The following is a 26,745-nucleotide window of genomic DNA, read 5'->3' as shown; positions in this document are numbered from 1 at the left end:
TGTGCATGCATCTGGCTTGTGCTACTGAAACATGGAATAAGAGGTTGGTGAAGTGGCTCAGAGAATAAAAGCACTTTGAAAAACAAGCCAGCTGACCTGTGTCCAAGCTCTGGAATCCATATAAGGTGAGAGGACAGCAACAACTCCACAAAGTTGTCCTGACCTATAAGTGTATGCATTGCCTGAATATCACACCCTCCACCCACACATACAAACACTGCTACCAGTATTAATTTTTTAGTAAATTGTTTATATTTTTTGTGTATCTGTGCGCATGCCTGCCATAGCCACAAAAGGCATGTAGTTACAGGCAATTGTGAGCCACCAAACATGGGTGCTCACATGAGACAGGGTTTCTCTGTGTATTCCTGGTTGTCCTGGAACCCGCTCTGTAGACCAAGCTGGCCTAGAACTCAGAGATCTACTTGCTTCTGCCTCCCAAGTATTGGGATTAAAGGTGTGTGCTATCACCGCCCAAAATAAAATTTTGAAAAGAATAAAAATGTTTGAAAAAAGCCACAAGTCAATCCTGAGGGAAAAGAAACCTTTTCTAGATGGACATACTGGGAAAAGCCTGTAATCCCACCACTTGGAAGATAAAGGTGAGAAATTCTAGGTCAGGTCAGCTCTAATCCAACACTTTGGCGACAGAGGCAAGTGAGGCTACCCTGGTCTGCATAGCGCAGTCCAGGACTGCCACAGCGACACAGTGAGTCCCTGACTAAAAATAATGTAGTGATTGTTCTAGGTCATTCTAGGGTTATCCTGGGAGTTCAAGGCCAACCTGGCCTACATGAGACACTATTTCAAAAACAATGAGAAAACAGACCCAAAATCTCACACTAAAAAAAAGAATTTTTCAATGTATTAATATTGAGTCTATATGTACATACCACAATATACATGTAGAGAACGGGACAATTTTGTAGTCAGATCTCTCTTTCCATTAGGGACCAGGGGATCAAACTCAGATCTTCAGGCTCTGTAGCAAACTTCTTTACCTTCCAGTCTATTATAACTTACATATTTTTTAAAAACCATAATATATATTTTATTATTTTCTCTTCTCTTGAATAGTCTCTCTTCCTTCCACTTTATTACATAAATTTGCCTATGGACATATTACCCGAAACATTCTTAATCTCATCTTACATATAAATTTGCATGCACTGTCATATTTGTTTGTCTGACAAAAATGAATATAAGTATAAACATTCTCATTTTAAGTTGATAAAATTTGGGGGTTTTTTGCTGATTAATGTTATAGCCTCATAAAGCTATTTACTGCTGCCTTTCAATCCTGAGCTTTCAAAGAGACTGTTTTGGTATGTGTGTCCTCATGGACCTGCAGAGGACTGAGGGCTGATATTGGCTGTCTTCCTCAATTTTTCTCCACCTTACTATATTTTCAAAGATTTACTTGCTTGTTTATTTTTCTCTGTGTCTATGCATTTGTGTGCATCAGATGTCCTTCTGTATCTTTCTCTACCTACTCCTTTGAGGAAGGGTCTCTTCCTGAACCTGGGGCTAGCAAGTGTCAGCAATCCTCCTGTCTCCACATCCACCAGAAATGGAGTTACAGGAATATGTGGCCTGTTACATGGGTGCTAGTATCTGAGGTCTAATACTCGTGATTCTACAGCTTAACCACTGAGCTACCGCTCCAAGACTCACTTTTCTTTTAGATAGGCTTCTAAAAATTAAGGAGTCAATAGTTACATAAAAATGGCTAAATACAGCCTGGCATAGGTGGCACACACCTTTAATCCCAGCACTCAGATGGCAGAAGCAGGTGGATCTCTGTTGAGTTCTGGGACAGTGAGGGCTACACAGAGAAACCCTGTCTTGAAAAACAACAACAACAAAATAAGCTAAATATAAGCAATTAAAATAGGTTATCCTCGTGTCAGAGATTAATTCATAAATGTTACTAGGAAAATAAACTGACCAGTTTTCCTAAATATTCTTTTAAGGTATAGCGCAGCAGTTAAGAGCATTTACTGCTCTCACAGGACCCAGAGGAGTCCCAACCCCACAATGTAGCTCACAACTATAACCAGCACTATAGTATCCTATGCCTTTCTCTGGCCTCTCTGAGCACCAGGGAGCACACAGAACACACACATACATGCAAGAACACTGATGTACATAAAATAACACCAAGATGAAATTGTTATTACAGGTTAAAGCTTAGACTAAACCTCTTTTAAACTTTCAAAAATTGATGTATATAAAAATCATTCCTAAAAGTTAGTGAACTTTGTATATAAAAATAATATCTAAAAGTGATTAAAAATTTTTTGACTAATTTTATTTTATGTGGGTCTTTTGCCTGCATGTATGTCTGTCTATGCACTACTTGTGTGCCTGGTGACTGTGGAAGCCAGAAGTGGACATCAGATCTCGAACTAGAGTTACATATGGCTGTGTGTCACCACCCAAATGGTGGGAATTTAATTCAACCCTCTGGGAGAACAGCCAGTAAGTCCCTCTAAAGTTGTAGTTTAAAATGAAGTAAGAATGGAAGAATGGAAGAAGGGAAAATGAAGATTAGGCCTACAGTATAGCTAAGGGGAAGTAAGTGCTTGCTGCCAAATCTCATGACCTGAGTCTACCACACGACTCCCAGGGTAGAGAGAAAGGACTGACTCCTCCAGGTTGTCCACTTATCACCACACAGGTACTATGTCATACACATGCATGCCCACCCACACAAATAAAAAAAACAAATTTTCAAGAAGTAGAATATCAGATGTGGACTTATCCAGACAAATACTTTCTCTCAGTCGACAGAACACAAGATTTTTTTCCCTTCAAATGAAAAATTACAGTTACACTATAAACACTTTAAAGCAAAGAAACTGTCTATCTATTACATACAGAGTGAGCTGCCAGCCCTACCTCAATCACTAATTAAGAAAATGCCCTACAGGGTTGCCTACAACACCATCTTATAGAATCATTTTCTTTTTTCTTTCTTTCTTTTTTTTGGTATCACAGACAGGCTTTATCTGTGTAGCCCTGGCTGTCCTAGAACTTGCTCTGTAGACCAGGCTGGCCCTGAACACATAGAGATCCGCCTGCTTCTGACTCCTGAGTGCTGGGATTAAAGGGACGCACCGCCACAGTTTCTTAACTGGGGTTCCCTTATGTGTCAAGCTGACACAAAACTAAAAATCTTTAAAAAAACAAAATGAAACTAGCAAAATAAAAAAATAAAAACAAAAAACTAAAAAACCCTCAAGCCAATGCTGGGGACAAATTCTATGTTTATTCTCAATAAAAGTTTAAATTTGCTGATTTTTATTTTGTGTGTGGATGTGTTGCTTGCATATGTGTCTGTGCACCACATGCCTGCAAGTGCCCAAGGAGACCAGAAGAGGGCACCAGACCTGGGATTACAGCCGGCTGTGAGCTGCCATAGGGTGCTGGAAACTGAAACTGGAAAACTGGGTTCTCTGGAAGAAAAGCCAGTGCTCTTAACTCATGAGCCATCTGTAGCTCTTCTTAGTGTATAAAAATTTAAATCAGCTTAAAAGAAAAACTATACTATTTAAAAAGAACTGTTGTCACTTTCAGCTTAGATTCTTATAAATGAAACAAGTGAAAATGTATATGGCACTTCTGTCAAATGACAGAAATTATAAATTTGGGCTGGGGAGGGTCTCAGTGGGTACGTGCCTGCTACATGAGCATGAGGGTTTGGATCTGGGCCCCCATCATCCACATAAAAACCAGGCCTGTAATCTCCGCAATGGAAAGTGGAGACAGGAGGATCCTGGAGGCTTATGACCAGTCATCCAGGTCAATCAGTGAACTCCAGGTCAATTAAGAGAGACACTCTCTAAAAAGGAAGCAGAGAATTAGAAAAACACCTGGAGTCAACCTCTGGCTTCCAAAAGTATGCATCCTCGTACACACACGCATATGCCACATAGACATACTGACAGACACATATAATTCTAAAGGTTTTTTGTTGTTGTTGTTGCTTTTAAGATTTATTTATTTATTTATTTATTTATTGTGTATGCAATGTTCTATCTGCCTGTACACCTGCATGCCAGCAGAGGGCACCAGGTCTCATTACAGATGGTTGTGAGCCACCATGTGGTTGCTGGGAATTGAACTCAGGACCTTTGGAAGAGCAGCCAGTGCTCTTAACCTCTGAGCCATCTCTCCAGCCCCCATAATTCTAAAGTTTTGCAGTGTGATTTTACAGAAGAAACAAACTTGTCAGGTTTTGTTTTTGTTTTTTACATTTTGTTTACTTTTATTTTATCTGTAATACTGTTTATCTGTAAATGGCTATGTACCTAGTGCATGCAAGTGCCCTTGGAGGCCAGCAGAAGGTACTGGATCCCTGGAAGTAGAGTCACAGATGGCTGTGAGGCTCCATGTAGTCACATGGAGGAATCTGGGTCCTCCACAAGAATAGCTCTTAACCACTGAGCCAACTCTCCAACCCCCTATCGTAATGTGCTTTGGCTGAACTAATTTTCCTAATAGTTAAGTTTTACTTACCTTGAGCATACAAAGTCAAAACTGCCTGGATGGCTACATACACACCAGAAAACTGGTAAGTTTCAAACATTACCTGAAAATGGAAAGAGAAGAAAAAAGGGATGTGGCTTATGTAGGAAACTCTACATAATAATATACTTCCTTCATTCTTCCACACAGATCAGTTAATGAAGATGCAGCCAAAGGACACTGAGCATCCATTCTAGTTCTTGCCCTTATAAAACCTACCTCTAATTCCTATTATTAAGGCAGAGTTTTGGATATATGCCTGCCTACCTGCAAGAACATATACACTTCTGAGCTGAGTCTTGGAGCATTCAAAAGTGCTACACTGCAAGAATTTCTGAATATATTTCAGTCAGTAGCTAATCAATATGAAAGAAAGCTTCACATAAAGTTTACTAAATTGATAACCCCTAAAAAAATTATGTGACTGGGACCAGCAAGATTTCTCAGCCAGTAAAGGCACTTGCCACCAAGTCTAATAAGCTGAGTTTGAGCCCCAGGACCCACATGATAGGAAGAGAAAACTGATTCTCATTGGCACCCTTTCACCTCCACATTCACAGGATAGCATTTGTTCATCCTATGCACTCTCACACATACACACAAATAAAAACATAAATGTAAAAGAAATCAGAATCAAGAAATAAAAAGAGATCCTCTTGGAACCTGAGAAATAGTGCTCAGCAGCTAAAGGCTTGATGCCCCAACTGCAATCTACAGAGGCCACATGTTAGAAGGAAACCCTACTCCCCAACAACTGTCCATACATGGGCATTCAGTGTGCACGCACATATACATAAACACACACCAAATAAATAATGAAGAGAAAAGAAAAAGAAAAACTGTCTGCCCAACCAGGGTCAAAATTGGCTCTACCTCCCCCTCCCCACAACTCCTCCTGCATCCAGGCAGTTAAAAAAACAAAACAAAACAACAGGACTGGGGATGTAATTCAGTAGAAGAGTTCTTTCTAGATTGAATGCATCTGAGTCTGATTCCCCAGTAGTGGGAGGGAGGAAGGGATGGAAAAATAAGGTGAAGACAAAAATACTAAGTTGTCAGATATAGAGACTGCTCAGCTGCCCAGCCCACTGCCTCTACTTGACTTGAGACTTTAATTCCACTTCACAATGAACTACATCGGAGGGAGGAGGCATTTCCTTGAGCCTTCTCTGGGCATGTCCATGCTCATTCTCTGCAGTCAGATCAAAATCTTGAATGATGTCTTTTAGTCATCCACTGTAAGCACTCCTTGATAGACAGGGCAAATCACTCACTCTGAATATTTAGATGTTGAACAACTAACTGACTGCAATGAGAACTGCACAGAACTTCAATTTTACAACTTTGGAATACATATTCATCAATTACCTTGATCTTCTAACATTCTATTGCAGCATCCCTTTAATAAGAAGTGCTACTGCTGTGTGTGCATATACAACAAAATGAAAAGTCCTCTAAAATCCATCATGTAAGGACTGAAGCTCCCCTGCCTGCCCTCACCTCAATAGTCTTTCCAATCTCTTACGCAGGTTCTTCTCTCTAGCCCTGCCTTCTCACCACTGTCTCTTCTCACTGCTTTGGTGAAAAGTATCCTCTATATCCCAAAGACTTTCAAGTTTTTATCTTGAGTTCCACACTGTGTTCCTGAACTCAATTATAATTATATATATATATATATATATATATATATATATATATATATATGCGCACAATTACATGCTTGTCATTTTGGTGTGGATGTTTAATGAGGACCTCAAACTTGAACATATCTAAAATGAACTCCTCCTGATCACTGCCCTTAAACCCTATTCTACTAGTCTTGGTTTTTTCCTTACTTCTTCTAATTACTCAAGCCAAGACTTTCCCAAGTGACCCCTCTCTATTAGCCATATTTAAATCACAAGAAAATCCTTTAGAGCTGGGCTGTGTGTGGTGGCACACGTCTTTAATCCCAGTACCTGGGAGGCAGAGGCAGGTCGATTCTGAGTTTGAGGCCAGCCTGGTCTACAGAGAGAATTCCAGGACAGCCAGTGTTACATGAAGAGCCTGTCTCTCAGGAAAAAAAAAATCCTTAGGCCTATCTACCTTCAAAGTAAACCCACAATCTGGTCACTTTTCACATTTTTTCTGCTATTCCTGATCTTAACAATCATCTTTCATATAAATAACTGTCAAAGGCTAAACTGGTGTCTCTTCTGCTGCCTCCCAGTGGCATACTAACAACACAGCCGTCTTCCCTGTTGCAGCAGACCCACATCTCACCCACAATACAAGGCTAGCTAGCTCCCTACTGAAACTGGCAAGGCACTAATACTACTTAATCTAGCTTATTTCTTGAGCTTTCCTATTACCCATACCACCTTCCAGCCACAGTGGCCTCCTTGCCTACTCTCAAGTATATATGTCACATTGGCTATTTTCTTTGAATGTTCTTTCTCCTATCCTGCAGCTTCCTTAGCCTGCCTTACTTATACATCATGGCCACACAAAGCCTTATTACTACACACCTCTCATTCTCCTAACTTCACTATTTTCTCATCAGATCTATTACTTTCTAATAAACTACTTAACTCAATCAAAACATTTCAGATTTCAGATGAGCAACCCTTAATCTATAGTAAATAACTAGGATCAAAAGAGAAATGGTTGCTTTCATTTATCCTTAGCAGAAGTAGCAAGAAGAAAACATTTTTGATTTAATGTTCTATCACAGAGATACACATGGCTATCCAGCCAATCAAAACTTTACCTCTACAATCTTCTCTCTGTTTTTGGTTGGGTTCATGGGAGGTTCTGTGAGTAAAATTTTGCAGTTTCTGGTGTCTATATTGAGTTTCTCTGGTCCAAATGTATAGTCCCACAGGTGTTTCATGTCGTCCCAATTTCGTACAATGCCATTCTCCATAGGGTAGTTAACTTCCAACATGGAGCGCAACTCACTCGCTTCATCACCGACCATAAGATCCTAGAAGATGGATGTCACTGCTTTAAAATGGTCAAAGCTTTACGTAAAAAAGCTTTAGAAAATTATATTCCCGAATTTCAGAAAGCTCGGGAATAACTGAATTTTAAACTTTCTGGGAATTGCAAATCAAGTTTTTTATTCCAAAGTTAAAAATCTTTTCTTTCAAGAACAAAAGGCTTACAAAGTTTAATCAATCTTTTATGTATTATGTGTTTGAATCAATAAATTGACCTTACCTTTAATACATGTTTCCAAAAGAAGAGCATTAACACAAATAAACCCCACATTTTCATATTTTGAAGGGTTTGTATGAGGTTTCATCTGTTTCTTTTGCTCAAATGTTCAAAAAATAAGTCCTGTGATATGTGAAATAGCACATCAGGGGGAAAAGCTTGAAAAATGCTCAATGCACACAAGCACATTTCTTTTACTATCAAAATGACTTATATAAATGTAGATGTAAAAATCATGATTCTTCATTCCTCTATAACAATATATCATATACAGACATACACACACAATTAACAGACTTCACAAATGTCTATCTATATGTGTATGCATTAAAACAACTCCTTTAAAGTTATCTCATGGGAACATTTGAAATCTTTATTGAAAATCAATGATACCTTTCATGAAGCACAATACTCACAACCTGTCTCCAATGACAGCATATTTAAAGTGAGCCACATTAATAAAATCAAACTTTGTATGCTTAACAAAGCAAGCAATAGTCTAATATTTAAATGTTTTAGAAATCAGTAATCCAGACATTAATTTATTTCTATGTTGATGAATCCAATTAGAAATTAGTACCAAAAATAGCCACTACTTGGTATAATGACAAGTTCAAATTATGGGGAAATGAAGAAAAACCCACAAAACCAACATGAGAAGATGTAAAGGTAGCTTTAAAAACCATGGCCTCTAGGGGTACGAATGTACCTCAGTGGTAGGGTGCTTGCCTAGCACATGTAAAGCCCTGGGTTCAATCTGTAGCACTGGGGAAAAGAAAAAAAAAAACTAGAAATGTCCCAGAAAAGTATTTTTAAACTTGAAAACCAGGATGAAAAGCCTATCAAAAGCCAAACTTCTGGAAAATATACTAATGGCAAAAGGAAAACAAAGTTCACTAAAACTTTGTGTTGCAACTAATTTCTTATAAAGTCAATTTCCCCAAAATGAACACTCAAATTTCTTGATTATTAACTGTTCAGAATCTTCAGGAAGAAAATTCAAAACTGGAAAGATCTATGCTGTGAACCCTGGATAAAGGTATTCATGGTGAAGTATTTAGAGAGAAGAAGAAGAAATACATCAAAACAAACAAAAACCAAGGCATTTTGATGTCTAAATAGATATGTAGTTAACCAGAATAAATGTTTTGTTGTTGTGACAGGGTCCCTCTATGTAGCCCTGGCTGCCCTGGAACTCTCTATGTAGACTAGGCTAGCCTCAAACACATAGAGATCTGTCTGCCTCTGCCCTTCAAGTGTTAGAATTAAAGTAGAATTAAAGGTGTGTGCCATTACACCTGGCTTAGAATAAATGTTAATACTGGATCTAGGTGGTACATGTATGAAGGGTCTATAAAACCTGTTTAACACAGCTGTATGTGCTAAACATTTCTTAATAAAAAGTAGGAAAAAATCTATACTTGCAAATATATATGCTACTTTTGGCTATTAACAAGTATAATTTCATACCAATTTTTGTTATTTGATCCAACAAGAAATGTATTTTTCATTGTATTATATAAGACTTAGGTAATTGGCTAGTAATCACTATTATTTCAATCAATTTGGAGTAAGTATGATCCGATTTCAACAGAATATTTAGTTTTTATTCCTCTTAAGAACAGGAGTTATAGTTGCCTTACCTTAGGGCAAAAAATCAAAATCAAAGCCTCATGAATCTTCTAGGATCATACATATTATTAAATATTAATTAAAAGGGAAATCTGACAATGAGTATCCTTTCTTCCCTCGGAACAAAAAAGACATTTAAAAATGCATGTGTATGAGTTCAGGGGTTTTATAAAAAATTTGTTGCTAAATTTGGTTTTAAACCAGTGGTTCTCAATCTATGAACCATGACCCCTTTGGGGGTCACATGTCAGATATTCTACATATCAGATATTTACATTATGATTCATAACAGTAGTAAAATTACTGTTACAAGTAGCAATGAAAATAATTCTATGGCTGGGGTCACCACAACATGAGAAACTATATTAAAGGGCCACAGTGTTAGGAAGGCTGAGAACTACTGTTATAAATCCTGAAACAGTAGAACTCCTGCTCTGATGTAGCCTGTGAGCAGCTCAGTCTCCATGCAGTAAGGGGAGGAGAGACAGTCTCTGACATGAACTCAGTAGCCAGGTCTTTGATCATTTCCTCCTGGTGGAGCAACCTAAACAGCCCAGAGAGGAAGAGGATCTAGGCAGTCCTAATGAGACCTGAACAGTAGGGGAGGAGGACTTCCCCTATCAGTGGACTTGGGGAGAAAGATGGGGGAGGGGAGGGAGAAGGGGGGGACCAGAAGGAGATGAGGGAGGGGGCTACAACCAGGATACAAAGTGAAAAAAATTGTAAAAATAAATAATTAATTAATAATAAATAAATAAAACAAGTGAGCCTTCTGAACAGGTGGAGACATTGCACAGCTGGTATAGTGTCTGCCAGCTTGAGATATTTGAAATTTTGTCTACAAAAGGAAAGAAAACAACAAGCAACACTGACAGGTATGTTGTGGCCTAGGGTAGAAAGATGAAGAAGCTCAGCATGGGTTATACAGGGAGACCACAGATCAAAACACTAAACCAGGAGCTGGCACACGTGGTAACCCCAGCACTCAAGAGGGGGAGGCAGGAAGATCAGCAGCTTAATGCTATCCTAGGCTCCACAACAAGACTGATGCCAGCCTAGGCTATATAAAATCCTGTCTGAGAAAAAAACCCAAACAACCAATCAAACAAAAACCCCCAAACAAAACCTCGAACATATAAACTCTTCCCTAGAACCTTTCAACTTTCAAACGTCAAAAATGTCAACAACCTTAAGTGACTTTTCCTCCTCCTCTCAGAACCAAACAGGCAATGCTCAAAGCAGCCTTGAGTTTGAGTTTTTACTGTTGCCCACCACTGGACTTCAAAGCTAAGCCTCTCCTGGTACTCATAGTAACTAAGACATAGTAAAACTTATAGTACCTAAGACACTGCTTAAAGCCATTTATACAGTTAGATTATATTTGCCAAGGATGATTCTGAACAATGTCACTCTGAACTATAAAACAGAAAAAAAAAAAAAATACAAGCTTTAAATCACAATTACATCCCTAGAAGGAAATTCTATGAAGCCAGGAAATGCAGGTAGGAGCACAGGTTACAGAGTGAGGCTTTCTCAAAAGATGTTCTTTCTCTTCACCCAATACACTGAGAATTTTACTTTTATACTGAAAGAACAAATACATTTTTAATACCAATTAGACATTCTATTTCTAATAGAAAAAAAACGTTAAAATTATGCCTATACTATTCTCTACAGGTACACCCTTTCTAATAATCTTTTTAGTATTTAAGACAAATGCATGTTTTTTTATTCAGAAAAATCAGAATTTTCAGAATGAAAGACTACCACAGTCAAATATCTAGGACAGGCCCAGCAAGCCTCTTGTTTGTCTGTCTGTTTGAAAAATGGGAAGGACTACACAATGGTATTTATTTGTCTGTATGTGTATCGGTGGCCTTTTATTTGGGGGAAAACCTCAGATATTTTTTTTTTATATTCTTAGATAATGTCAAAAAATCTACGCATCAGTAAAGATGGCACAGAAAAAGATTTTCTTTTGTTACTTTTTTCATTTATGATTCATTTGCACATTAAAATTTTACTCAGTTTACATATATGATATCGTACTGGCTGCAAACATATGTACTCAGTATTATAGGCAATATATAACATCAATCAATAAACTGAGTCTCCAACATAACAAATTCACCCGTTTCCTGTCTGTACCCATAGCTACTTCATTTCTGTATTACGCACACAACATTCCATTTTAATTATAGCATTCATCTACAAAAAAATAAGGAAAACAATTCAAAACTATGTTAGTAATTAGTTCTTGTTTGGTTCATTGTAGTATGCAATCAGGAAAGTATAGAACTTTATTAGTTGCTATCAAACTGAAGAAATGAAAAGGGTTAAAAATTAAAGTACTAAAACAAAAACAAGGCTATCCCCCCCTCCCCAATACTAAAGGGGCACAAAACAACAACTACTGTCCCACCAAGCAAAAGTGGAAAACAAACAGAGCATGTGTGTAACCTCACTTACCATCTTTTTGTTATTCTACTTCAACAGGTCAAGAAAGGTGAAGAAAGAGAAGGTAGAAGCAAGAGTCAGAAAAGGCCTACATAAAATCCTCACTGAAATGTTTAAACATACAAGCAACAGAGACAAATTAGGCTGAGGTCAGATGCAGTACTAGTATAACTTATGGTGTTAATTATCAGGGCCAAATGAACATGGACAGTAATTACTAAGTGAAAATTAACTAAATGATTTAAATTTCCATTGTCTTAGTCTACCATCACATTTTAGCTAACACGACATATAAATATAAGTTAATTCACTAAGCACAGGAATCCCAAAATGTCAAACTTCTTTAATTCATTATTGAATTTAAGAACATAATAAGGAAAATATGTGGTATCAGCAAAGATCTAGGTAGGTAAGAGTTAGTTCAGGAGCATTTATCTAAACCCTGGTATCCAAGTGAAAGAAACGCAACTTAACTTGAAAGGCTTAAAAGACAGCAGAGTGAAAAGAACTAAAGTAATAGAATACAGAATGAGAAACTGTATCAGTAAATGATACTGGGGTAGTCCCTGGAAAAATGCTTCAAGAAAACTGTTGATTTCTATTATGTGGCCTTAAAAAGCAAGAAAGTAGGTGTGAAGAAATGTGTTGTTTTTGTCCTGCAGAAAAATAAAATGGCTACATATTTCTCTGAACCTCAAAAATGTTATCATCCATAAAAATGCTTAAAAGTCAGATACTGAGTATTACTGCCACTCAGTTTTCCTTACTCATATTACTAGCTAAGCTTCAAGCTGAAGTTTTTTCAAGACAGAATTTGACAGGTGTCCTGATGCATGCCTTTAATCTTACACTTGGAGGCAGAGGCAGGTTCTTTTTGAGTTCAAGGCCAGCTGAGGCTACATAATAAGACCCTGTCTTCAAAAAAGGAAAAAAGGTAAGAATTTATGAAAAGAGGGAAAGGAATCCAACAAAATTTCCCTCAAGGTCTTTCCTAAAATGCTTTATACTGTGTGAGCCACTTCCTTTTAGAAACCTACCAAAGGGCAGAATTCACTTTTAGGTTTTTTTTTTTTTTAAAGATTTATTTATTTATTATAGATACAGTGTTTCATCAGCATGTGTGCCTACAGGCCAGAAGAAGGCACCAGATCTTATTACAGATGGCTGTGAGCCACCATGTGGTTGCTGGGAATTGAACTCAGGACCTCTGGAAGAGCAGCCATGTGCCCTTAACCTCTGAGCCATCTCTCCAGCCCACTTTTAGGTTTTTAAAAGAAACACAAAAGCTAAGTTTCCATGTATATTTTTATTCATCATATAACTCAAGTCTCTAGCACCCATAGTACAGACCTAGAACACAGCAAATCTCTATCACTGATTACTATCACCTTTCTCAGTACCTCAAACAAATGTGCACCCTAAGTCTCATCAAAGACTGTCCAAACAGGACCAACAATGTTAACTATCCACAAAACAAAACAAAACCTCATTTTAAAAGGCCCCTAATTTCTGTGTTTTGTTTTGTTTTTTTAATACATAATTTGAACCCTGGCCACCTGAAGAAAGTAAAGTCAGTTGGTGATCTTTTATTCTATTTCTTATAAAATAATGTAGTTCCTGCTTGATTTCTAGTTCTATGAGAGAAAAAAATGTGCTGAGTCTCTCATGTAAAATACTTTGGCTAATGACAACTGGACCTCCCTTCCAGTTATGGTAAGACAAACAGTGTACGACCAAATAAAGATCTACTTGGCTTCCTCCAGCACATTATGAAAATCAACTGTCACACTGAGAAGAGGAACCGAGGTCTAGACTTCCGTGTTTTCCAGACTGGCTGTATGAAATGAGTAGGAGAGAAAACCTAAAGTCTCAAAGCCAGTAAGACACAACAACTATGCAAGACATAAAACTGCCAGGTTAATTTCTTTTCTTTCTTTCTTCTTTTTTTTTTTTTTTTGTTGTTGTCGTTGTTTGTTTGTTTTTTGAGACAAGGTTTCTCTGTGTATCCTTGGCTGTCCTGGAACTCACTCTGTAAATCAGGCTGGCCTGGAACTCAGAGATCCACCTCTGCCCCCTGATTAAAGGCATGCACCATCACCACCCGGACTGATTTCTTTTTCAAATTAAACTATGCAAAAAGACTTTAAGGCACTAATATGTATCAATTTTGTACCTAATTTTTAAAACTTATGCTTTATACTCCATATAATGGTACCATGCTACACATAAACAAGATAAAATTAACTTTAGGGATCTTTTTTGCCTTTGTTAAGGTGTTGCTATATGTTAAAATTACGAGTTCAGTTCTCCTCTTTGCTTTTCCTGACACTGTTCTTTATATTACTTAATTTAAAGATCACCTCACACATCCTCATGGTTATTTAACAATGAATTAACATTACCTTGATTTCAATGTTTCCCACTTTGGTGGTTGATCTGATAATAGGTCTTCCAACCAAAGCTGGGAAGATGTGTTCCGGAAAGTTAGAGCCTGCATATCCACATTTCACAAACTGGAAGGAAACAGTAAAAAGTGGGTTAGTAACCAAGCATTTACTACAGTTACTCAAAAACAGTATCAGAGCCAGGTAGCACATGCCTTTAATCCCAGCAATCAGGAGACAGAGACAGGCAGATCTTTGTGAGTTTGAGGCTAGCCTGTTCTACAGATTGAGTTCCAGGACAGCCAGAGCTGTTACACAGAGAAGCCCTGTCTTGAAAACCAAACAACAAAAAACAGTATCAGAAAACTCCATTTTGAAGTAGTTACCCTTTCTATACATAGCATCATCTCTTTAAGTTCTCCCAGGTACCAAGTACTTTCAGAGCTTGTATTACCATGCAAATCAACTTGGGAAGAAAAGTGTATGCTTGGCTTCCACTTCCACATCATATTCATCACTGAAGGAAGTCAGGACAGAAACTGAAACAGGACTGGATTCTAGAAACAGGAACTGCTGCAGAGGCCATGGAGGAGTGCTGCTTACTGGCTTGCTAGTGGCTTGCACAGCCTGCTTTCTTATATATCCCAGGACCACCAACCCAAGGATGGCACCACCTGCAACGGACTGCACCCTCTACCATTAAGAAAATGCCCTAAAGCCTTGCCTACAACCTGATCTCATAGAGGCATTTTTTTCTTTTTTTTTTGGTCTTTTGAGACAGGGTTTCTCTGTGTAGCCTTGGCTGTCCTGGACTCACTTTGTAGACCAGGCTAGCCTCATCCACCTGTTATAGAGACACTTTTCTTAATTGAGGTTCCCTCTTCTCAAATGGCTGCTTGTGTCAAGTTGACATAAAACTATGCAACAGAGTTCATATTTAGTTTCAGAAGAGCTGCTTCCTTAGCACCTCAGTGTCCCCAGTGGGAAAGCTGCTTGAGTAGGGAGCTGAGTGGTAGCCTAATGCTGAAAAGAGCTTTAGCACACAGGGCTCATTCAGGCAGTATTTGGAAGCAGACACATTCACCCAACAAATGTTAAGCACTTTTTAAAAAGAGAAATAATAGAAAATGAACAGATAAAAGCTCGGATTCAAAATAAGGCCTTTACATAGCTGTTCGCTTAAGCAACCTCATTTACCCAAAATGGAAAAAAGGAAAAAATAAACATATCTGGACTAGAGCATCATGTGCAGTTTCACATGTAAAATGGTCATTTTAGCTATTTTTATTTTAATATTAGGTACATATATTTAGCAATATCAGGTAACAGTTTCATAACCAAATAGGGACCTTCTCTAAGGAGTACAGCAGGAATTCTAATAGTTATTTCATTTTACATGTTAGAAACTTTGCATTCGAGGAGATTTAGTAACTATAAATGGAAAGATGGGTGTGGTGCTTCATATGCTGTGATTACAGGCATGTGCCATCATGCTTGACAAGGAATCTCTTTTCTTTTTTGAGATACAGGGCTTTATACATGTTAAGCAAATGCTCTATCCCTGAACCACAGTCCCATCCTCAATATATTTTTCAAGAACAGACATTTCACCAAGGTATGGCTGTGCACGCCTGTAATCTAAGCACTCAGGAAGCAGAAACAGAGGAACTACTCCAAGTTCAAGGGCACCCTGGTAAACATAGCAACCTCCAGGCCAGCCAGGGCCTGTTAATACTAACTTTAGTATAGGAGGATGTTACGGTCTGAGGATGGAATACCTCTATAGGCTCATGTGGCTGAATGCTTGGTCCCCAGCTGACGGAGCTGTTTTGAGGTAGATATGTACACTTTAATAGGTAGAGGCCTAGTCAGAGGAAGTGCAGGCAGGTCTTAGAGCTCACTCTTGTTTTTGGCTACCTCTCTCTCTCTCTCTCTCCCTCCTTCCCGGTCCACCAAATTGTGGGTAAGTAACCTCTGCCATAAAAAGGAACGGATCCTGCTATCCCACACTCCCTGATACAATGGGCAGAATTATATTCTGAACTATGAGCCAAAATAAGCCCTTCTAACTTACTTTGATGAGGTACTGATCTAATAACCAGAAAAAGAACTAATACACGGGAAGATGCTGTGTCAAGAAAGAAAAGATTAGCCAGGTGGTGGCGGCACATGCCTTTAGCCCCAGCACTCAGGGAGGCAGAGGCAGGCAGTTTGCTGTGAGTTCAAGACCAACCTGGTCTACAAAGTGAGTCCAGGACAGCCAAGGTTTACACAGAGAAACCCTGTCTCAGGGTAAAAAAAAAAGTAAAAATCTCAACATTAATAAGGTCTTCATCTAATGCATGCTAAATTACAAGGATTTTGTGAATATCTACAACAGGGTTTGACATATAAGAAGTGCATATTAAATAACTGATTTAAAAGAATTGTTCATTTATAAGCATGAGATTGTAATTATTTTGAAATGGGTTCCTTATCCGTGGATTCAATTAATAGCGGATCAAAATATCTGAAGCAGGGCGAATGTCTTAGGAGGAGGCACTTCTTGTCCAACCTGACAACCTGAGTTCAATCTTCAGGACTCACACTAGGGAAGTAAAGAATCAACTCCCACAAATCCGTCTTTTGCCTCTGTACATATGCTGTAGCACGTGCATGCCCACCTATTCACAAATAAATGAGGAAAGAAATATTTAAATCATATCTGAAAATACCTTCACCTTATCATTATTCCTAAACACCATTTAGATAACATTTACATTGCATTAGACTATGCATGATGCTACACTCCCATAATCCCTACACTTTGGAGGTGACAGTAGGAGGCTAGGAGTTCAAGGTCAGCCTTAACTGGCCAAACATAACATACAGAGTTTAAGGCCAGCCTGGACTTACACGAGACCTTGTCTCAAAATCATAAACTACTATGACGACACTGAGTTAGGTAATCAACCAAGGTCATACACAGATATTATGCTTCCTTATGAACAGCTACAAGTGGGTATATGGACATTTGTTTAAAAAGAAAATGATAGACATATACAGGGGAATGGAGTGAGTCAATTCCCTACAGAAAAAGTCTATTTCATGGCATGAGGGACCATATACTTTTAGAAGGACTAAATGAAGAACAGTACTCGGAAGTGATACACACAGTAATAATATGAAGGTAGACAGAAAGCCAGGCTGCTGAGGTAAGAGGACTGTTTACAAGTCCAAGGGCAGTCTGTGCTACACCATGAGACTCTTCATCAAGCAAACCAAAGAAATCCTAAACATAAACAGAAAATATTATATTATTCAATGCATACAATAGTGGGTTCACAAAACACTATCATATAAGTATACCATGTATTTTAACCACACCCTCCTTCCATATCCTCCCCTTTTCCCTTCCTCCAGCTAGTGCCCTTTCTTGGATCAGAGTTTCACTTCTACTTTCATGACATGTAAAACAATGATTTTGTATATCTATAAGAAAATCTGTGATCCACAAATGAAAGCATGATATTTATCTTTTGAATGACCTTTTCACTTAATGTATTCTCTAGTTGTATCCATTTTCCTGCAAATGACCTAATTTCATTCTTCTTTCTCTTTTAAAGTTTTATTTATTTATTATGTATATAATGTTCTATCTGCACGTAGACCTGCATGCCAGAAGAGGGCACCAGATCTCATTATAAATGGTCATGAGCCACCATATGGTTGCTGGGAATTGAACCATAACTTCTGGAAGAGCAACTAGTGCTCTTTCATTCTTTATGTCTGAAATTCTACTGTGACTATACAGTACATTTTATTAATTCATTTGCTGGCTGTTATGAACAGAGCAGAAATAAATAATTCTTTATCTGTGGGATGTTGACTTACTGTCTTTTGGGTGAATACTCATAGTAGTATAGCTACGTCATTTTGATAGTTTAATTCAATTTTTATCTTTGAAAAAAATAAAAATTGGGGGCTGGAAAGATGGGGGCTGGAGAGATGGCTCAGAGGTTAAGAACACTGTTCTTCCAAAGGTCCTGAGTTCAATTCTCAGCAACCACATTAACTATCTATAGTGAGATCTGGTGCCCTCTTCTGGTGGGCAAGCACACATACAGGCAGAACACTATAAATAATCAAGAAGAAAAAGAAAAGAGAGGAAACGAAAGGAAACGAAAGGAAGGAAGGAAGGAAGGAAGGAAGGAAGGAAGGAAGGAAGGAGTCTCCCTGAGTGCAGGGATTACACCACACCCAGCAAATTCTGTCTTTTTTGAAAAACAGAACTTTAAAACTATGCTAAAATTATAATTTAAATGTAATTATGAAAAATGTCTGAAACAAAAGTTGCAGGTTCAAGGCCAACCCAGGCTATCAAAACCCAAATCAAAACAAATATATACAATCTTTCATACTTTTTTTTTCCAAAATCATAACATTTCTTTGTTCCTCAAGTCAAAACCCAGCTTACCAAGTAACTGAGTTGAAATAATACCAAAATACAGAGGAAATATTCTCATCATATCCCCACCATATGCCAATTTTAGTATAAAATCTATCATCCAGCCTGCTGTCATAACTTCCACATACATTCTGAATATACAAAGCTAAAATACTATTTGAATAAAAAAAAAAAAATTCTTATGTTTAACCTTAAAAAAGGCCAAAGAGGAGCAGGCCTATAGAGCCAGTACTTTTGAGGAGCAAAATCTTAGTTCAAGGCCAACATAGGCTAATCAAAACATTAAAAAAAAACAAACAAAAAACAGAAATTAACAGATACAGACATTAGGCAAGTCAAAAGTACCCATTTATCAGGATGAAACACCCACTTATATGGATATAAATAGTCTCAAAGAAAATTACAAGCAGGTTAGCTAAGTGGTACAGTGCTTGCACAGGGCAGTGGGCAGAAAATCACAGCACTACCAAAAAAGCAAAACAAAACCAACAAAAAAAACCCCACAGAGTATGAAGGAAAGGCTACTCTATAAGCGTTTAACATTTTCTGTGTAACAAATGTAAAGGAATAAATCTGTGACATGAGAAATCAGAAATGAAGAGGGGAGGGGGCCTTGCTAAGGGATAAAGTAGACCCTAGTGCAAGGAGGCAGAGCTAAGGTTGACAGGTCTACCTGTTACTCATATACATAACAGCAAAGTAAAGGGTCACACCAATGTCTTTTAATTACAACTGTGCAGATGGATACTCCCTATCTTAAAATTCTTTTGAGGGGCTGGAATTAAGAGCACTGACTGCTTTTCCAGAAGAGCTGGGTTCAATTCCCAGCACCTACATGGCAGATCACAACTGTCTGTAACTCCAGTCCCAGGGGCTCTAATGTTTCTTTTGGCCTCCATGGGCACCAGGCAAGCAGCAGACACCCATATACATAATTTTTGTTTTTTTCAAGACAGAGTTTCTCTGTGTAGCCTTGGCCATCTTGGACTCGCTTAGTAGACTGGACTGGCCTCTAACAAGAGATCCACCTGCTTCTGCCTCTTAAGTGCTGGGATCACAGGCGTGCGTTACCATGTCCAGCTAAAATAATTTTTAAATTTTTTTTAAACTTTAAATTACATTTAAAAAAACTGTGCGCGCACACACACACTTTAGTTTCCTGGCACATTGTCCCCCTCCATGGGTCTCAGGAATCAAACTCTGGTTGTCAGGCTTGGTGACAAGAAGCTTCACCTGCTGGTCAGTTCTTGAGCATATTTTCAGTGGAAAAAAGTTTTCCAAGTAGACAAAAAAAGAGATCATTGAAACTGCAGGAGCAAACAATTATAAACTGCTATCATTGCTTTACCAAACAGAGGAGGAAGGGAGGGGGACTAGACTTTTCAAATTAAAGCTACTATAAATAGAAAAAAGAAGTAAATACTTAATACACTATTCCTGGGGCTGGGAATGTAGCTCAGGTAATAGAATGTCTGCCTATCATGCACTAAGCCTTGGGGTCATTCCCCAACATCCATAAATCAAGCCTGCTAGCACAGAGAGGTGAAGACAGGAAGATCACAAGTTCAAGGTTGTCCTCTGCTATGTGCACTCACTCTTAGTCTGCCTGAGCAGCAGCTTGGTGAAAGCAGACAATGTCTTACTACAGTCCAATGCCAGCGTTTCTGCAAGCTACCACACATTCCATGAGAACAGTAAAAACGATACTATCTTACCTTACTTCAAATCTGAATGCAGTTGGATCCAATATTACAATATTCCAATTCAACAACATAAAATTAACAGGCAAGCTAATTGTTGCAAAAAAATTAAGAGTCATGATATAACAATATACAAAAAAATTTTCTTTTCTAGCTACCCTTTTGGTATCATTTTAATTACTGAAATTCCTCCTGCACATCAATCATTTTCAGACTGGTGGTTTAGTTTTCTCACTGTGTGCATCAGACTGTGTTCAAGAAACAGATTTTACCATATATAGTTTCTTCCTTGTAGCACTGTGGTTTGAGCAGGCACTCTACTTCCTACTGAGTCATCAAATGGTAAGAGGTACAATGTTCCTTAAGGCAAAAAGGAACAAAAGACCTGTCTATATTGGATATTATGGCAACTTTTTCCTTAAATAAAGATCCAAAGACTTTCGTTTTATTTTTAAAATATTTATATTAGTTTTTTGAGAGTTTTGTACAATATGTTTTGATCATATTCACCCTCCTGCCCTAACTCTGGGGATCTGGGGATCCATCCCCTTCCCTTCCCACTCAAATATCTTTTTTTCCCATCAAGGCCAGTATGGCCAAAATTTCTGGGGAATGCAGCTTTCCACAGGAGTGTGGTATGCAGACTTATCAGGGGCTACATTAGTAGAGGAAATGCTCTCTCTGTCTCTCTGTGCCTGTCTCTCTCCTCCAACTCCCAGCAGTTAAGAATTCCCAATAGCAAGATCTGGAGAAGACAGGAACTCCACAAGGAGAGCAACAGAACCAGAAATTTGAACCCAGGGGTCTTCCCAGAGACTCATACTCCAACCATGTACCAGGCATGGAGATAACCTAGAACCCCTGCACAGATGTAGCGCATGGCAGTTTAGTGTCCAAGTGGGTTACATAGTTATGGGAAGAGGGACTGACTGCCTCTGACATAATCTGATTCCCCTGCTCTTTGATCACCTCCCCCTGAAGGGGGAGCAGCCTTACCAGGCTACAGAATATGACAATGCAGCCACTCCTGATGAGATCTGATAGACTAAGATCAGAAGGAAGGAGAGGAGGACCTCCCCTACCAGTGGACTTGGGGAGGTGCATCCGTGAAGAAGGGGGTGGGAGGGGCTTATGGGGGGGATACAAAGTGAATAAAGTATAATTGATAAAAATAATAAATAAATAAATAAATAAAATTTAAAAAACAAACAAAAAAAGAATTCCCAATAGCCCTTTGGCTAGGATGGAGCTTCTTGCCCAACTCCCCTCCAGGCTGGAACTTGATTGTGTGCTTGCTGTCACAAACACTGAGATCCTAAGAGTACAGCAGCACCGTTTCTTTGTGCTCACCCACAGCTTTGGGCTCTAACATGCTCTCTACCACCTCTTGTGCAATCATCCCTGGGCCTCTGGAGACAGGATGTCCCAATGTAGACCAGGCTACTCTTGAATGTGGTGATTCTTCTGCTTTAGTCTCAAGTGCTAGAAGTAGCACCAAGCAGGATTTTCTTGTCTTTTGAGACAAGGCCTCAGCCAGTCTCAAATTTCTGATCCTTCTGCCTCCGGCCCCAAGCACTGGAATTACAGACATGCTCCATCACACTCACTGAGATCTTTAAACTCCCATTTGAGCTCATTTGCTTTGTATCCTTTCCCTTAATAATTTGTGGTACTTGTATTTCAACTTCACTGACCGTTATTTGAAGCCAATGGTTATTCTATTAGACCTATGCCTTTCACAAGGTGAAAATGAAGTTGTGTTTTTACTTAAAACACTACTAAATTTAACATATAAGCTGGCAGAAGCATGATAAAATAGACTACAATCAACTATAATTGTGAATTTTAAGTGAGGAATTTTAAGTGAAACATTCATTTAGCATTATAAATATATTTAACATTGGGAAAGCTACACTTTGTTGGTGAATGAAGTCACTGCTGGTGAGTTCATATTGATTTTTTTTAATTTATTTTTTATTGATTCCAGTTTGTTCACTTTGTATCCCAGCTATAGCCCCCTTCTTCATCCCCTCCCAATCCCACCTTCACTCCCTCCCTCATCTCCTCCTATGACCCTCCCCCAGTCCACTGATAGGGGAGGTTCTCCTCCCCTTCCATTTGACCCTAGCATATCAGGTCTCATCAGAACTGGCTACACTGTCTTCCTCTGTGGCCTAGTAAGGCTGCTCCCCCCTCAGGGGGGAGGTGATCAAAGAACCAACCACTGAGTTCATGTCAGGGTCTTATTGATGTTTGATAAAACCAATTTGAAAGGAATCAAAATTCCCAGCTAAGAGGTATCCAGACTTTTGCCCAAATGGCTACTTTCAGAAGCCTATTCTGAAAAGCAGGTTTCTTTCTCTGGGCTGCTGAAACAAGGGTCTAGTGGTGGGTAATGGGAAAATAGTGCAAATGTAACATCTAGTTGATAAAAAGGACATACCTATACTTCCAGTATCCAATTATGAGAATGTCAGATTTAAAAACTTAACTTTGGGGCTGGAGAGATGGCTCAGAGGTTAAGAGCACTGCTTGCTCTTTCAGAGGTCCTGGGTTCAATCCCCAGCAACCACATGGTGGCTCACATCCATCTATAATGAAATCTGGTGCCCTCTTCTGGTGTGAAGGTGTACATGCAGGCAGAACACACACACACACACACACACACACACACACAATCTTAAAAAAAAACAAAACAAAAAAAAATAACTTGACTTCTTGGGGATGGAGAGATGCGGATGAAGAGCACTTGCTCTTGCCAATCCCAATACCCACATGGTGCCTTATAACCATCCATAAGTCAGTTACCAGAGATTGAACCCTCACAGGCACCAGGCAATACAGATGGTGCACATACATACATGTAGGCAAAATACCTATACACATAAATATAACAAAGCTTTTTTTTTTTTTTAATTTAACTTCTCAGTGCTGGGGATACACCTCAGAAAGTACATTTACCTCCCATGTCCAAATCCTTGGATTTTATCCCCAGCACCATACCTAAAAAACTTCTCAAATAGCCCACACTTTAAAATCTAGTATACAAAAGGTAAATGAAACCACTATTGACTAGCGATTTAAGATACTTCTGCATCTAGCTCCCATGTGCAAGAATTACAGGTATATAGCACATTTGGTTGTTTAGTGCTGCGGATAGACGCTCTGGTTTCTCAAACATCAGACAAGCACTCTAGGAAATGAGTTCCATGAGTGTGTGAGTGTATGGGTGTGAAGGCTCATGGGTGAAAAGGGTAGGTGAATGCATGCTATGGTGTACATATAGAAATGAGAGGCCAATATCAAGTGGTGGTCCTCACCTTTCACCCTGTTTGAGACATGGTGTCTCTTTTCCTGTCCACTTCTGCATACACACAGTGCCAGCTAGCTCAAAAGCTTTGTCTGTCTCCTACCTTGTGGGGGAAGCACTGGTGTTGCAGTCCAAGATTCATATGGGTTCTGGGGATTCAAGGTCGGGTACTTAACCACTGACTCATCTCTCTAACCCTTTTTCCATTATTAAAAAAAAAAAATTCAATCTTGCTGTCTTTTTAAATATTTAATTGTAAAAACATCATTATAACTTTAAGTACCCAAATAAAACCAAGATGACTACAGAACAGTAAGTAGTTAAGAAACAAAACAGCTATTAGTCTCAAAATTTTTTAGAAACATCACAATATTCCTGTGATATAAGTCACAGATATCTATGAATATATATGTGCATGTGTGTGTATGAATGAATGAACGAACTATTTCATTCACAAGCCAATCATGGCTACAGAAAAAGTGGATAACATTTATAAGCAACTACAAGAATAATACCAAATACAAAACTTTTTGTTTGAATTAGCTCCTTTCATTTACGCCATAGTGACTAATCTTTTTGGCCTAAGAAATAGAATTTTAAAAAACAAAACAAAACAAAAAAAAAAACATGAGTCTCACTACGTAGCCATGTGTCTGCCTCTCAAGTGCTGGCCTAAAAGGAGTATGCCACCACTTCGGTCCTTTTTACGACTTACTGCTATTTTAGGTGATTTGTATTTTACTTGCATGTTTGTATGTGTATCATGGGTGTGCCTAGTACCCATAAAGGCCAGAAGAGGGCATTGGACACCCTGGAACTAGAGCTACAGATGGTTTTGAACTGCCACACTGATGCTAGGAATCAAACTTAAGTCCTCTGCAAGAGCACAAGTGCTCTTAACTGCTGACACATTTCTTTGGTAGTAAGGTAGTGGTTTTGTTGTTGTTGTTTAAATAAACATGGTGGTGCATGCCTGTAATCCCAGCACTCTGGGAGGCTGAGGTAGGTGGATCTCTGTGAGTTCGAGGCCAGCCTGGTCTACAAAGTGACCCCAGGACAGCCAAGGCTACACAGAGGAACAAACAAACAAACGCTCAAACAAAAGAACTTTAAGTTACTAAATCTTTGGCATGTTACTACACACAATGGCATGGATGTCCCTTTGTATTGACACTTATCCTATTCTAGTCCAGTTTTAACTTAGTTTAAATAAAGCTAGTACAATAATTGTCAAAATTCGTAATAAATTCAATCAAGGGCAGTAGAATGGCAGTGAATATCAGCTGCTTTCCCCCCCCCTCAACAATCAGGCTCCAAAGAGGTAGTTCAAGGAAAATCTATTTTAATTTGTGTGTCATTTTTGTGGTAGTGATGAGAAAAGTCACAAATGTTGCAGCACTCGCATACATAGGTATCACTAAAGAATTCACTCTAAAGAAACATTTTCATCTTCAAAACTGGGACTTTAATGCCCCTAACACATTTTGAATGGGGATAGAAACCACTTGCAAAGAGTTTCTAAATCAGCTCTTTAGTCTGATTTTGAAAATTTTAGGATCTTCAAGACCAACGTCTGTATCCTGCACTTAAACAGAATAAAGAGGCAGAGAGGAGGAACCAGAACTGACCTACTTCCCACTAGAAGTAACAACAGGAGAGGTCCTAGGTCTCCTCAGTCTTCCCACAGAGAAGGTCTATGCAAGCAAAGCAAAAGGTGAACCAGGAGCCGCCGACCATCCCCCTCTCTCAAAACCACAGGCAACACTGACGGCCCACACACTCTCCTGAAGCAGACGCGAAGCCGAGAGCTGGGGCCGCGGCCCAGGGCCTGACAGCACTTCCCCTTTTCTCTGCGGAACCCGTTTCCTGCCTCGCACTCGGCATCTTCAGCTACACAGGAAAAGGAAGGCCGCTGGGTCCTGGATGGACACGGGCGAGGCTCGGAAATGGAGACCTCCTCACCACCCAGGAACGGGGCCTCTTGCCAACCTAGACCCACACCGGGCCACGGTTTTCGGGACGCGGAGCGTGGGCGGATGGTCGGGGGCGCGTGGGGACAGGTTTCGCCGCCTTCGGGTGCACTCCCGGCAACCTAGCTCCGAGCCACCGACTCGGCGCCGGCCCGCGCCCCCGAGCGCCCTCCCGCGCGCCTGCCCGCATCCCCCGAGAGCCCGCCCGCGCGCCTGTCCGAGCCCCCGCAGCCCAGCCCCTCAGCCGAGGGTCCGCGCGCACCCCTCACACACACGCGGCTGGCCCGCGGGGTCTTACCCCAGTGCCGTTGTCGCACACCACCACTTTCCTGCCCTGGCTGTCCATGGTTTCGCCCCGGAGAGCCGCCGCCCGGCCTGGCCTGCTTCCTCCTCCACACGGCCCCGCCCTCGGACCGTCGCTCCTCCCAAGCCGGAAGTCCCCGCCCGGCAGCCGAGCCAAGCAGGAGGGCGCAGAGGAAAAGGCGAATGCGACTGGCAGCCGAGAAGGCCAATGAGATTTGGCCTGCGTGGACACGCCCTCTCGCCCGCTCTGCATCCGGCGCTACGCAAGGGGTGCTGGGCGGTGCCTCTGTCCCAGGTGTCTCCGGACCTAGGGCGCGGCCGGGACGGCTGTTGTAGTGGCCTGCAGGTGAAGGCCGGCGGGTGTGCGGTTGTATGGCAGTGGGGAGGGGTGGGGCAGCCGGAAGCGAAGACCGAAAGCCACCTGGAGGTGCCGAGGCTTGATTTGTCATTGCTCCTAGGCCTTAGATACACCTACACCTGTTTCAAATCTCCCCTTTATTCCGTGTGTCCAGTTGCAGCCCCAGAAGCCCGGCGGGATGCTTTCGTTTCTCTTTCATTCACCACTTCCCTCTTTTCTATTCTCAAAAAGGAACTCGCTATATTGTTACGACTCGCTGGCCTCAAATTTGAGATCCTCCGTAACGTCTCTTAGAAACAAGGATAAGTGCTAAATCAGACAACTCCAGGCCGGGGATGGTGACTTTCATCCCAGCACTCGAGGCAAAAGCAGGCAGAACTAACTACCTGGTCTTCATTGCGAGTTTCCAGACCAGCCAGAGCTATAAAGCAAGACCCTGACAGAGAGAGAGAGAGA

General features: G+C 39.9%; 1 protein-coding gene across 3 annotated transcripts in view; it reads right to left on the bottom strand.

Annotated features, from left to right (window-relative positions):
- Positions 1-26,079, bottom strand: part of Actr2 (actin related protein 2) — a 41,781-nt gene extending 15,702 nt beyond the window's left edge. The window contains exons 1-5 of one of the 3 annotated variants that reach the window (XM_021627235.2): positions 25,927-26,079; positions 14,220-14,330; positions 11,830-11,844; positions 7,280-7,495; positions 4,522-4,594 (exon numbers count right to left, since the gene is read on the bottom strand). In XM_021627235.2, the coding sequence (XP_021482910.1) occupies positions 4,522-4,594; positions 7,280-7,495; positions 11,830-11,844; positions 14,220-14,330; positions 25,927-25,974 (463 nt within the window). In that variant the 5' untranslated portion in view covers positions 25,975-26,079. Of the gene's footprint in view, positions 1-4,521; positions 4,595-7,279; positions 7,496-11,829; positions 11,848-14,219; positions 14,331-25,926 lie in introns of those variants that run through there. The other 2 variants (XM_021627236.2, XM_060365202.1) reach the window with 2 other exon arrangements.
- Positions 26,080-26,745: the final 666 nt, after the last annotated feature.

Source organism: Meriones unguiculatus, chromosome 12 (assembly GCF_030254825.1).
Source record: "Meriones unguiculatus strain TT.TT164.6M chromosome 12, Bangor_MerUng_6.1, whole genome shotgun sequence".
Lineage (NCBI taxonomy): Eukaryota > Metazoa > Chordata > Mammalia > Rodentia > Muridae > Meriones > Meriones unguiculatus.
The sequence above is the reverse complement of the archived record's forward strand: the minus strand, read 5'-3'. Positions and strand labels throughout refer to the sequence as shown.